General features: G+C 45.5%; 1 protein-coding gene across 3 annotated transcripts in view; it reads right to left on the reverse strand.

Moving 5' to 3' along the window:
• Window positions 1–9,968: 9,968 nt before the first annotated feature.
• ZNF180 (zinc finger protein 180) overlaps window positions 9,969–14,417 on the reverse strand; it is a 37,518-nt gene continuing 33,069 nt past the window's right edge. For all 3 annotated transcript variants that reach the window (XM_030297862.1, XM_030297860.1, XM_030297861.1), the window contains one exon: window positions 9,969–10,305. In XM_030297862.1, the coding sequence (XP_030153722.1) occupies window positions 10,258–10,305 (48 nt within the window). In that variant the 3' untranslated portion in view covers window positions 9,969–10,257. The remainder of the gene's footprint in view (window positions 10,306–14,417) is intronic.

A 14,417-nucleotide genomic window follows, 5' to 3' on the forward strand; every position in this document is an offset into this window, starting at 1 on the left:
CAGGTATGGTAAGACACACAAATACAGAAATGGTAGTCATGAGGAAAGAAGTTTAATACTCACAGATTTCTAGAAACAAAGTGTGTGGCATGCCACACAGGGTTTCACAGGGAAGGACCATGGTTGGTCAGGAGGCAGTAGAGAGGACACGGTCCAAAGCCTTTATTGGGTTTTGATGGGAAGGGATGAGTGAATCAAGGTAAATAAGATGAATAAGTTTAGGATAATATTTTGGTGGGCTCTGGGTGGTCCCTTGGTGTCCAGTGCCTAGTCCTGGGTTGATTCAGGGCAGGGGAATATTGCCTTGGTGTAGGAGTTCCATAAAGGACACGGTTGGGTGTCTGGGCTCTGGATCGGTTTATTTGTATATCAAAGGCAGCTAACAGGGAAGTAGTTTGCTATCTAGGAATTTAGGTAGCCTTGGGAGGGGCGTCTCTCTGGGATCAAGGCCTCAAATGCCAGATCACAAAAATAAATAAATAAAAATAAAACACAGGAAAAAAAAAAAGAAGATATAGTCAATTCAACTTTTCATGGTTTTATTGGTCTGTTTTATTCTGTGTCATTTATTTTAGTATATGGTGTGAAGAGAGATCTACTTTTCTTTTTCACCAAATGCTTGAGTATTCGCAACAAAATTTCCTGAAAAATTCATCATTTATCTACTGACTTAAAATATCATCCTACTCATTTACTAGGTTATTGTACATACTTATATATTTTCTGGGATACAACTGTTCCAATGACAGAGATGTTTTTTTCTGTGCTAAAAGATCTCAATTAGAGTTATCACTGTTGTATAATATATGTATTTCTCTCTCCCTCCCTATTCTGTTTTTTTTTATTTCATCCTATAAATTCTAGCACTCTTTTCCAGATGAACTGTTGAATTGTTTTGACAAATTCTCAAGACTTGTCAAGGGTTTCTGTTGATTAGAAAAATAACCCAATCACAGCACTGCAAGCCTCTAGGCATTTGCTTGAGTGTAAACAGTTTCAGTTCCCAGCCAAAGTCCTGCCATTTTTACCACTCTGTCTGCTACTGTTGATCCCTCTTAAAATGCCCATCTCCTTGTTCACTTTTGAAACATTACCCAATTTTTTTAAAAGTAGGCTCCATGCCCAAGCCCAATGTGGGGCTTGAACTCACAACTGAGCCTAAGAACTCAGCTGAGATCAAGAGTGGGACTCATAAACAACTGAGCCACTCAGGTACCCCAACCTTACCCGATTTTTAAGACTTAAATTGAAGACCACTCCATGGAAACTGTATGAGTGCTATCACAAATGAACAGAGCAGCCTCTGGTTCAGGAGAGTTCCATGTGAATATAGTTAATGTGATCTCGTTTTTGGAACATTCTCATTTCCCTGGGAAATCAATAAATTGGGGTGTTTTTACCTGCAGAACTGAGGAAGAACTCCTAGATGTGGGCAGATGAATCTCTCCCAAGGCTCTAGGAGTTATATGTTAATTATATGTTAAAATGAAAGATGATGAAAAACATTTGTTTATGTTAAAGCAAAAAAAAAGTATTTATTTATCAAAAGGTGCATAGTGCTTACTAATCTCCAGCTACCTAAATGTTTTACAAAATGAATGTTTTCTAAATGTTTTACAAAAATGAACTCACTTGGAACTGTTAATGGCCCTTTTGTTATCATTTCCCTTTGATAAAGAAACTGAGGCACAGAAGACATAATCACTTACCCAAGGTCTCAGGTACTGTGTGTCAAGATCCAATGGGCACCTGGTTGCAGGATCTCTACTCCCTCTGCACTGTGGTGCTTCCCATAACATATATGTAGACATGCTCACGAGGGCACAGAAACTTAGGGAAGGTCACACGGAGACTGGGGATGATGGTTTGGTGGGGAGATCTTCCCTAAGGAAGGACATGGGTTAAGAAGGAGGAAATGAATCTTGCTTCTAATTTTATTTCTCTCTGTGGAAAATTTAGATTATATCTATGGTCTTACTTAGTATATCTGTGAAAAAAACAACAATCGTAAATAAAATATCTAATGTAAATGTAAAAATTCATGAATAAAGTAAATTATAAATAAAACAAAGTATTAATAATGATAAAAATCGCCAGTCTACGAGAACACGTAGTGACCATAAATATGTGTGTACCAAACAAAACATGTAAACCCAAAATTGACAGCGCTGAAAGAAGAAATTGACGTCCAGTTATAGTTGGGGACTTCAGCACCCCACTTCCTGCAGCTGATATAATTACCAGACAGAAAATTAGCAAAAATATAAACTAAGTGAACACCATCAATGAAGAGAATCTAATTGATGCTTATAGAATGCTCCACAGCAGAATATGCATTTGTTTCAAATGTCCATGGAACACTCACCAAGATAGACCATATCACGAGTCATTTTTCAGTCACCTATGTAATCAAGACAGTGGTATGGGTGGAAGGATGGACACGTAGGTCAATGGAACACAGTTAAAGAACCCAGAAATATACCTACACAAATATGTTCAACTAATTTTTGACGAAGGTGCAAAAGACATTCTATAGAGATATTGCCTTTTTGACAAATGGTACCATAACATCGGAAATCCATAGGCACAAAAAAGTGGGCATTGGCATAAACTACAAGCGTTATGCAAAAAAATGAGTTCAAAATGGACAGTTGGATTAAATACAAAACAAAGAACTATAAAACTTTCAGGGAAAAGGCAAAGAAACTCTTGAGAATCTAGGGCAAAGCTGAGTTTTTATCATTATTTTTATTTATTTATTTTTTCTTTAATATAATTTATCATCAAATTGTTTCCACACAACACCCAGTGTTCATCCCAACAAGTGCCCTCCTCCCTGCCCATCACCCACTTTCCCTCTCCCCCACCCCCCCCATCTACTCTTAGTTTGTTCTCAGTCCCTAAGAGTCTCTTATGGTATGCCTCCCTCCCTCTCTGTAACTTCCCCCCCCCTTCCCCTCCCCCATGGTCTTCTGTTACGTTTCTCAAGATCATATGAGTGAAAACATATGGTATCTGTCTTTCTCTGCCTGGCTTATCTCGTTTAGCATAATACCCTCCAGTTCCATCCACGTTGCTGCAAATGGCCAGATTTCATTCTTTAAAGCTGAGTTTTTAGACTCGACACCAGTAACAGGAACAAAAAAGGAAAAATTGATAAATTGGACTTCATCAAAATTCAAATCTTTTGCTCTGAGAAAAACCCTGTTAAGAGGGTAGAAAACAAGCTAAAGACTGGGAATAAATATTTGCAAACCACAGGTTGGTTCGCACCCCTCTTGTAGCCTCCCTGGCGTAATCTGAAGTCAGCCCCAGTACTCAGAGGGCAGGGAGAGACTGAAGAATGAGGCAGGCCACTCCAGGTTGGCAGGCGGCAGTTTCAATAAGCAAAGGAAACTTACATATGAGGCGTGTCTTGGGCACCAGCAAGGTGAATGAATCCCCGTACCTGCTCTCCAAATGTTAAAAGATTATAAAGAGGCCCTAACTGGGCTGTCAAGTATACCGTTCTCAACACCACCTCATTATTTCAGGACTGTGTCCTTGGAGCAGGCTGGGGGAGCAGGAAAGGCAAGCAGAACCCACATTCCCAGGACAGGGAAGGGGTGAGGAGCTTCCGAGTGCGCCTATCCAGCTCGTGGGTCAACTGGAAATCATGTACTGTTGTGTTCTCCAACACTTCAACCCTCATGATCAGCTTAGAATCTCATCTTCCCCCTCTTCCATAATAAGCCCTGAGTGGTCAACAAGGGGTTTCATTAGTGTGGAGGTGGCTCTTTTGGTGGCTATCTGGCCACATTGGAGGCAGATTAAGACTATAATATCCAAAACCAGTGACGTTTCTATCAAGAGCCCCAGGATCCAAACCATTGATTTATTAAATCCCCTAGAATGGGGGTTGTATCACTCAGGGCGATTACTTGTGTCCCTGTGTCATTTGGTAAAGATGATACATTAGCAGACTTATCAGATAGGAACACATGTATTCTGTTTGGATAATGGCACAGGTGTCTCTTTGCAAGGCAGAACTAATGTCCAAGGCCATCCTATCTGGGAGGACAACTATTCTATTAGAGTCACTCAGTGTTCAGTAATGGTAGGTTTCACTGGCTAGCATTCAGGGCTTGCTGAATGAACTTAGTAAAGGCTTCTGTGTGTGTTATAACATCTTCCAGGCCTATGGAAGGAACAAAGACAAGAGCCAGATGATCCTACCAGTGCAAAATACAAGGTGTCTCCCTGGCCTTGAGGAGATTGGCAGCCATTGTTACCAAAGGGCGGATTTTCCCCTTTGCCTAGGGAAAGCCCAGGGCATAATGGCCCAACCATCCAGGTGGAAGCCATGGCCAAAGATCTGTGTCATATAACCATTGTGTTTTATTTGGTGCTACCCAACAAATACTGGACATTGCAACCAATCAGTGCCAAACCCATCACTATCCCTTTATATGACAGGATGACTACACAGCTCTCCTGGTATCCATCCAATGTATCTAATATGATTGGGTTGACTTTGTTTAGAGTGATTTTTTTTTTTTTTGCTCCCAACACAGGGGTGCCCAGGTGTTCAAATGCCCATAATCTGGAGTAAAACATACAAACCCATCCCAAATGTGAGCATGACCATCCATTGCTCTGATGGTGGTATTTCCAAGACCTTTTTGGTAAGCAATTTGATGAGCTACTCTTACAGTTTGCTTTCCAGAAGAATACCCACATCCAGGGTCATGAATAGTGTGTGTCATCGCCATGTTTCTGGGTTAGTATTGGTAATACCAGATGGACTAAGAATACTAGCCTTAGATTGTTGTTGGTGTTGTTGTTTTACTACATTAGGGCTTTCTGATCACATCCCTGAAGGAGTGATATGCATTTTGGCAATTCTGACAAGCTAGAGAAGGGCAACCACCCACATATTCAATAATTGGATTGATTTCTTTGTCAGGCAGACAAGTGGGCCCCTAGTAGAAAGGTATTTTTATCAGGTGCCCCTCCTGTGACTAGACACCACAGGAGGATGTCTAAAGGCCAAAAAGACAGATATTTTGTGAAAAATTGTATGGCGACGTCTCCCCCTTCACAAGAATTACATCTGTGGCCCAATCCTTAGATGGTCATGCAGACTTAGGAATTTGACCTGCTGTGCATACCCAACATGTTGGCCAGGGCAGACAGCATGAGGAGGTGGGCTGGGGGCAGGATATGCCAGACCAGGACCCCCACCTTCTCCTGTTTTCAATACTGCGTGTTCCCTTCCATGTAGATGTGTCCCCACAGGTTCAGCAGCTCATAGCAGGACAATGGGATCCCAGTGGGGACTGAGAAGTTCCCCTTCACCCAAAGGTTCAAAGTAACTCACTCATCCCAGCAGCACATCCCATTGCAAATTCTGGTAAATAATTCCTCTTCCAGATGTGAGGGGGACTGCTGTTCTCAGCAGCAAAGCACGGAGCTGGTCTGCTGTGAGGATGGAAGCAATGGCTGTTTCCTGCCACTTCCGCACCCCTACAGTACCGGGGGCCTTGGCAGGGGTCCCCAGTCTGGCATATGGGGCAATAGGTTCTACCGGTTGATCATTCAAAGGTATTAAAGCCTGGGACAATACTTTGGTCCATCCAGCCAAGATGGTTCAACCTATTAACAAGTTAATCTGTCGCTTTAATATTCCATTTTTTTCCTTTCTATTAACCCTGCTACTCATGGGTTATAAGGGAGATGAAGCTTCTTTTTAGTGGCATGTTTTTCGCCCAGTCTGGGATATCATGACTTTTGAAATGGGACGCCCAATTACCATCTATTCAATGAGGGTATCCATATCAAGGAGGATACAAGCAATTTGCCAATCCCTCGCCTGTTGGGAACTCCAGTGAATGGTTCCAGATTCTTTTGGCAGTTTCTTTGGGTGTTGTTTAGAACATACAGGACAGGTTGTTGCTTCATTAACCAAGTCACCGTATTTCAAGGGCAATCCAGCATCCCTGGCAATAGGCCATCCCACCCAGGCATTGCCATGGTCACTCTATGCACCTGATGTGGTGTACCTAGTGAAAGGTCAGTAGCTAAAGCTTGTACCTGAGGGGCACCTGGGTGGCTCAGTTGGTTAAGTGTCTGACTTCAGCTCAGGTCACGATCTTGTGGTTTGTCAGTTTGAGCCCAGCGTCGGGCTCTGTGCTGACAGCTTGGAGCCTGGAGCCTGCTTTGGATTCTGTGTCTCCCCCTCTCTGCCACCCCCCCCATTCACATTCTGTCTTTCTCTCTCTCTCTCTCTCTCTCAAAAATAAACATTAAAAAAAATAAAGCTTGTGCCTGAGCTAGGACATCAGCTTTCTGTTTGCAAGGGGATGTCAGTGCCTTGTGAGACAGGACGTGAAAAACAGTGAGGGCCGCCTTAGGCGCTTGTAGGTGGACCCAAATGTCTTTCCATGTATCTTGACCCCACTAGGGCTTATTCATACTCATCCACCCCTCAGCTTCCCATTGTCGGAGCGATAGGGTTTATCCCTTCAGAACAGCCCAGCTGTTAGTGCAGAGGGTTAATGGCCAGGACTCAGGACCATCACCAGCCAGACTACTCTGAGCTCAGCCCACTGGCCACTAAGGTTTGTTTCTGTTTCCATCCAGATGGTGTCCGTGTTGGGCTGAATAGCAACTACAGTCCATGTGGGCGGGGTTCGCCTAGACTAGACTGATCTGTATACGCAGCACCAGCGGGAATCTCCCCTGCCCCCCTCTTTACAGGGACACCATAGGAATAGGGGTGGGAGCATCTGGAGGATGTATATATACTCCATGGGGCCTAGCAGCCCTAGAGACAGTGAACTTGTGCATAGGGCCTTCCTCTACTGTAAATAGACCTGCCACTTAGTCAAAATGTGGGTTTGAGTCATAGCAAAGGTGGGTTGACGGAACATATATTTAACTCACCCCTCGACTGGGAAGTTCTCATGACAATGTGTTGTTCCTTAGTGAGAGGCTCCACCTGGAAGAGTACTGTGTGCTCCATGGGGGTGTATCAGCTTTCTGTCTCCTTCACTTAGACCAGAGTCTTGGCGGTATTGTCTCCTTCTCTTGTTTTTGTCGCAGTGCCCAATCGACACCGTCTGGAGTCATGGACACATTTAACTCAAATGGGGGCCCTGCTTGATATATGCCAAGGGCGTTAGTCTGCTTTGTGAGCATTTTTGCCTTCCCAAAGGCAGCCTGCTGCTCTGATCCCCGGTCCCACACCTGCCCTTTCATTATCAGGTAATATAAGGGACAGAGGCACTGTGCCATGGGGGGAATAAAAGTCCTCTGGAGACCTTAACATTCTTACAAAGGCCTGCACCTCTTTCATATTCTTGGGGGTGGGGTAAGCTTGCATCTGTCTTATCAATCACAGCTTCAGGGACCACATGGGTCTTACCCAACAAGACAACTCCCAGAAACTTCACAGCGGTGTCTGGGCCTTGGATGGTCTGTCGGCCCGTTGCCTATCCTCTCCCTCACAGATGCTCCAGCAAAGCCTGCAAGATGTCCTGGCAGGAGAGGCAGCTCTTTCTATGTTAATATTACAACATCAATATCATGGGCCCATCTCATTGATGTGGGGAAGGACAACAGGGACAGGTCTCGGGCTACCATCCCATGACACACAGTGGGGCTATGCAGGTAACCTTGGAGGAGCGCTTCGAAGGTCTATTGTTGCCCCTCTTATGTGACGGTAAATTGATCTTGTGATTCAGTGGCTAGGGGTATACTGAAAAAGGTATTTGCTAAGTCTAGCACAGCACGATACCTTCCTAGGACGGTGGCTAAGGTGTTTAAGATGATGGCAATGTTGGGCATCATCTTATTTAGTCTCCAGTCGTCCATCATCATCTGCCGTGAGCCATCTGGCTTTTTTACTGGTCATACAGGGCTGTTGAAACTACTATGGGCAGTAGTGTAGCTCTAGATGGTTTCCCTATAATCCCAGGAAATTTGTATTGTTTGACATTTACCATCCTATGTGAGGACAGCAGGCTTACTGGTTCCCAGTTGGTGCTTCTCCTCAGCATGGGTTTGATTCCTCTAACCTGGAGGTATCAGAGGTTTGCAGAGTCTGATCTTGTAGGATGAATATCGATGCCCAATATGTTCTCTGGTATTGGAGAGATAAAAACCCCCATAGTCGCAGGGAGGGCAGAGAAGATGTCCAAGAGGACCTTTCTGACCATAACTGTCTGTCCTCCATGACTACTGATGGCACTGAAAGGGGCAGAAAACCTCTGAGGGTTACCATATATTAGAGTACATTGAGCTTCAGTATCCACTCGTGCTGTCACCTTTTATGGATTTCTGGAAGACCAATGAACATAGGGCCTCTGATCACCTCCAGGGGCCCTCATCTGGAGGCAATCTTGGCCTGCATCTTATACCCAGGGTGAGGGACACACCCATCCCAAACAGGCATGTATCCCTGAGGCCTCTGGTACATCAGGGATGACAGGAGTGGATGAGACAGATCTAAACTGTTACTCAGGTTCTAAGGCTTTCCATAGGCCAACCCAGTCTATCTGTTTAGGCAGGGTCCCCACAGCAATGAGGTCACACTATATTTGCTTCCAGGTTATTCTGACTGGATCCTTGAGAGCAGGTTGGGACAGCCTTTTAGCTTTCCTGGCTCCCCTCTATCTCTAGCCCATGTCTGTTCCCAGGATCTGTCAGTTTCCTCCAGTTGAGCAATGGATTGCCCAACATGGTAAACATCTTATCTCATACGTGGGCTCAGCATGGATATCAGTGTTCGGGACAGACTGGAGAATCTTGGCTTTGGTCCATGCAGTGAACGCGGTCTGAAAAGGGCCTGAAAAGACAGAAGCATTGATCACCTGTCTCATTCCCAGATTCCTGAAAATTTGCCGTACCTCCTCTATCGATTTCCAGATTCCTACATGCCCAGGGAGATACCCCTCATCGGACCAAGCCTCCCCTACAGGATAAAATAATCCAATCTATAAGGAAGTGAGTACTTGGCATCTCTTGGGCACCATACAGGTGCTGCCAGAGGGCAAGGTGTGTGGTGATGTTGCTCGTTTTCTCTGCCTCCTGCTGGGTCAGAGAAACACCACCACCCCTGGTATCCTATAGCCACACTAACCATGCCAGGATATCTTCCCTGGCCTTTTGCTGAAATTGGCATCTATATCAATAAGCACAGTTGGAGCGTATTCTCTCATCATCAATGTTTCCTGAACTGGGGGCCGTCCCACTGCTTAGGGTTGCTGTTGCTCTGCTTTTGTTTTTTGTTGTGTTAGGGGTGCAACGGCATGGGGCATTCCATCCACTTCCCTGTCAATCACCACAATCTCTTCCTCCTCATTCCCATCATTCTCCCAGGGATTGAATGTCTTAGCTTGTCAATTGGACTTAGTCACAAGCACTGCCTTTGTCTAAAGCTCCTTGCACCCTCCCAGCTTTGCAAAAGGGCATGAGAAGGTCTCCAACTTATTGTCCTTCAACTCCCATCATGTCTGCCAGCCCCAGAGCCATCAGCCCAGTGGACATTCTCATGTCCTTTTCTAATCTTAGCTTGTCTTCCAACTTCCTGACATGAGCCTCAGCCTCCAGTTGGGCATCGATGGCCAGTCGAACTGCCCATTATTATAGGCCAGCCCACTGCGGCCACCACATGCCTCACTTCCTTGCTGCAGAGCACAATGCACAATTACTCCAACAAGCACACCAGCCGGCATTTTCAGGGCATCCCTGTACTCAGAGGATGGTCCACAAGTATCTAACATACAGGCCACTCCTCCCCACAAAGAGGTCGATGGCCAACACTGGATTTCCCCCATGGATGCTTCTTTTCCAAGGCCCATCTCTTCTGTCTTCTGGCTCTCTTGCCAATTGGTTCACAACCCTCCTGGGAGCTTCCCTGGTGTGATCTAAAATCATCTACAGTACTTGGAGGACAGGGAGAGACCAAAGAAAAAGGCCACTCCTGGTTAGTAGGTGGCAATTTTATGAAGCAAAGGGAACTTACAAATGAGGCTTGTCATGGGCAACTGAAAGATGAGTGGATCCCCAGACTCACCCTCCAAATCTTCAGTTTATAAAGAGGACTTAACTGTGCTTAGTCACATATACCATACAGGTGTTTTCAAACACCACATCACCATTTCAAGAGTACATCCTTGGAGCAGCCTCTGGGAAGAGGAAAGGCAAGCAGAACCTACATTCTGAGGACAGGGGAGGGGGTGAGGAGCCTCCAAGTGTCTGTGTCCAGGTCGCGGGTCAATCAGCAATCACGTCTTTTTGATGATGTTCCCCAATACCACGTATCTGATAAAAGATAAGTGTACAGAATATGTAAAGAAACTCAAGAGTATAAAACTAAACAATATAATAAGTAATTAGAAAAATGGGCAAGAGGGGTGCCTGGGTGGTTCAGTCAGTTGAGCATCCAACTCTTGATTTTGGCTCAAGTCATGATCTCATGGTTCATGGGATCAAGCCCTACATCGGGCTCTGCGCTGACACCACGGAGCCTGATTGGGATTCTCTTTCCCTCTCTCACTGCCCCTCCCTCCCTCAAAATAAGTAAACAAAGATTTTTTTCAAAAAGAAAATGGGCAAGAGATGAACAGGCATTTCTCCAAAGTATACACAATGGCAAATAAGCACATATAAACACGTTCAACTTCATTAATCATTACTGGAATGCAAATTAAAAGCACAATGAGATATCCCTCTGCATCTATCAGAATTGACAAAGTAAAAAAAGTAAAAAATAGTGACTCCACCAAGTGCTGGCAAGGATGGAGAGAAATGGGATCCCATCCCTCATGATGCTATGACTACTTTGTAACAGTTTGGAAGTTACTCTAAAACTAAGTATGAAACCACCTTACACAACTACACTCTTGGGACTTATCCCCAAACAATGGAACCTTTTGTTCATACAAACACTTGTACACAAGTGTTCATGGTAGCTTTTTTTTCTATTATTTTTATTTGAGAGAGAGAGAGAGAGAGCAAGCAGGGAAGGGAAAGAGAGAGGGGACAAGCAGGCTCCACACTGTAAGCACAGAGCCCAATGTGGGGTCTGAACCCACAAACCGTGAGATCATGACCTGAGCTGAACTCAAGAGTCAGACGCTCAACTGACTGAGCCACCCAGGCACCCCGTTTTTTTTAAATAGCAAAAAACTAAAAATAACCCAGATGTCCTTCAATGGGTGAAAAGTTAAACAAACTGTGGTATGTCCAAATCATAGGACACCACTTAGCAATAAAAATAAATGATGATACAAGAAACAAGTTGGATGAATCTCCAGAGAATTATTCTGAGAGAAAAGAAGCCAATCCCAGAAGACTACATACCTTTTGTATTCCATTTATAAAAATTCTTGAAATGATAAAATTATAGAAGCAGAGGACAGTTTAGGGGTTGCCAAGGTGCTAACTGGGGGAGAGGGTGTGGCCGTAAAAGGGTATTTTGGTGGAGATGGAACTACTCTGTATCTTGAGTGTGGTGATGGTGGACATGTGAGCCTAGAAGGTGATAAAATTGCATAGAACGAAACACACACAGCCAAGCACAAATGATTACAAGTGAAATTGGGGATTCTGCACATGATCACAGGATTCTATCAACGTCTATAGACACTGACTGTGATTCTGTATTGTAGTTCTGCAAGATGCTAAGTGAGAAAAACTGGGTAAAGAGTCCAGGAGATGTCTCTATTATTTCTTACAGTTACATGTGAATCTCCAAGTATCTCAAGATAAAGTTTTGTTTGTTTCTTTTTTTAATGTTTATTTATTTTTGAGAGAGAGACAGAGTATGAGCAGGGAAGGGGCAGAGAGAGAGGGAGACACAGAATCCAAAGCAGGCTCCAGGCTCTGAGCTGTCAGCACAGAGCCCGATGCAGGGCTTGAACCCACAAAACATGAGATCATGACAGGAACCAAAGTCAGATGCTTAACTGAGTCACCCAGGGGCCCCTGTTTTGTTTCTTAAAAATTCATTAACCAAGGGGTGCCTGGGTGGCTCAGTTGGTTGAGCGTCCGACTTTGGCTCAGGTCATGATCTCACGGTCTGTGAGTTCGAGCCCCGCGCCGGGCTCTGTGCTGACAGCTCAGAGCCTGGAGCCTGTTTCAGATTCTGTGTCTCCTTCTCTCTCTGACCCTCCCCCATTCATGCTCTCTCTCTGTCTCAAAAATAAACGTTAAAATTTTTTTTTAAATCATTAACCAAGACTTAAAAAGAAGTCTTTTGAACCAACTCTTTCCAAACATCAGTTGGAGAAAAACTTTATACACTAAGAATAATAACATGGCAGATGTTCACTAAACACCCTAATTATTCACTAAAACGGTTATGAAAAGCATAGTCTATTTTATTTGATGGATTAAAGAAAAAGCATAATTGATTTAGGAAACTAAGTTTTTTTCAGTCATTACCTTAGGAAATGCACTATAAAAAATAAGAAATATAGATAAAAAGCTGAAATACAGTGATGGTTGCACAACAGTGTGAATGTACTTAATGCCACGGACCTGCACACTTAAAAAAAATGTTAAGGGGCACCTGGGGGGTTCAGTTGGTTAAGCATCCAACTTCGGCTTAGGGCTCATGGGTTCGAGCCCCACATGAAGCTCTCTGCTCTCAATGCAGAGCTGTGTTCAGATTCTGACTCTCTCTCTCTCTCTCTCTCTCTCTCTCTCTCTCTGCCCCTCCCCAACTAGCTGTCTCTCGCAAAAATAAACATTTGAAAGAAATTGTTAAGATGGTAAATTTTGTATTATGTATATTTTACTACAATGTTTTAAAAATGGAAACATAAAATCCCCTGTAATACCATGCGTAAAGACTACTGGTGGGTACACACACACACACACACACAAATATTGTGTGCTCTTCCCAACTTTTCCCCATGTATACAACATATAGATGTGTTCAAAGGAAAAGGTGCGATCATACACTAAATGGTACCTTTAATCTGCTTTACTCCTAACACGGGCCAGCCTCACCCCTGCCCATCAGCAAACCTGCGCTCCCAGCGTCACCATCTCCCTGCATCCCCGCACCTTCCTGCTACAGTCGCGTCTCCCAGGGACGTTTGCAATTATCCGCGTTCATGAGGCCGCGATGGAAACACCTTTCCGCGCTCCTGATTTCATCCCAGTGACGAGACACACGAAGGGCATCGCAGGTGGAATTTCCCCCTAGGAGGACCCGGGCTGGGAAAAGAAACTGGGGACGGCCCTGAAACGTGTCACACGGGGTCACGAGGCCAGCAGCTCAGATGCTCCGGGCTGAGAGCGGGGAACCCCCTGCCCTGAAGGATCGAACCAGGGGTGCCATTAGGGGAAGTCCCGAGTGATGAAGCTCCAGGTAGGAAGGCCTGTTCACCCGCCCCACTACGGTACACCTGCCCCACTTCCGGTATACCTGCCCAGCTTCCGGTATGTCTAGGTCCGCCAGGAGCCGCCCATCCATTGCCGCGCATGCGCGATGGCAAATCGAGGCCACACCCCCACACCCGGATGGCGCCGTCTTTCCGCTTCCGGGAGAGCCGTGCTACTAGAGATTCCCACCCAGATTCTGCCCAACGCATGCGCATGCGCCCCAATGAGTGGTGCGGTGGCTCTGCGCCTCCCAGGCTCTGATCTGCCGCCTCAGCTGGTTCTTAAACGGCCTTGGGCCTCAGGACACCTGTCCCTAAGCTCGCCTCCTGCGGAAACATCCAGGCTTGAACTCCGAGCACACTCCCGTCGGAAACCAAAATCTGCAGCAACCAACCGCCACCTCCACCAACCCAGGGTCTTCAGCTCAAGCATGACGCAGCCTCACACTGGATTCAGGGACTCCTGGTCTAAACACTCACGGAGCAGCCCTCCACCCATAACAGGTCCCTGAATCCAGCAGCCCAAACCACCATGCCTAATAAACACAGAAGTATACTAAGGCAGACTCAGCGGGACACTCTGACTCTAGCTTCAAGCTTGTTCTAACCTAGAGCCACACCTCAGGTCCTACCTGCCTCCCCGACCCCATCTCTTCACCACCAGATTCCACCTACGTACGGGATTCCATCTCAGACATACAAAACCTACACCCAAGAGCTGGGGCCTCCACCAATCTGGGTCTGTAGGCCAGTTACTTAGAAAAAGACATCACAGATGCCTGCCAGGAACATATTTTGTGCCCACAAACCACCACTCCTCCCACCCCCTTACTTCCACCCACCCGAACATCCTGTGGGCTCTCCCACAGCAGAAGGTGCATCTGCACTGAGGTCATTTCCCCTGGACAACCGCAGTCCGCCCCTGGACCCACCCTGCCAAGAATGGTGCCCCCCCCCATGCCATTCCCTCCCAAATGCATTCACATCTGAGCACACAAACAGCCCCAGCCCTCCAAGAACTTACATCTCTAACCCGGGCTT

The sequence above is a fragment of the Lynx canadensis genome, chromosome E2 (assembly GCF_007474595.2).
Source record: "Lynx canadensis isolate LIC74 chromosome E2, mLynCan4.pri.v2, whole genome shotgun sequence".
Lineage (NCBI taxonomy): Eukaryota > Metazoa > Chordata > Mammalia > Carnivora > Felidae > Lynx > Lynx canadensis.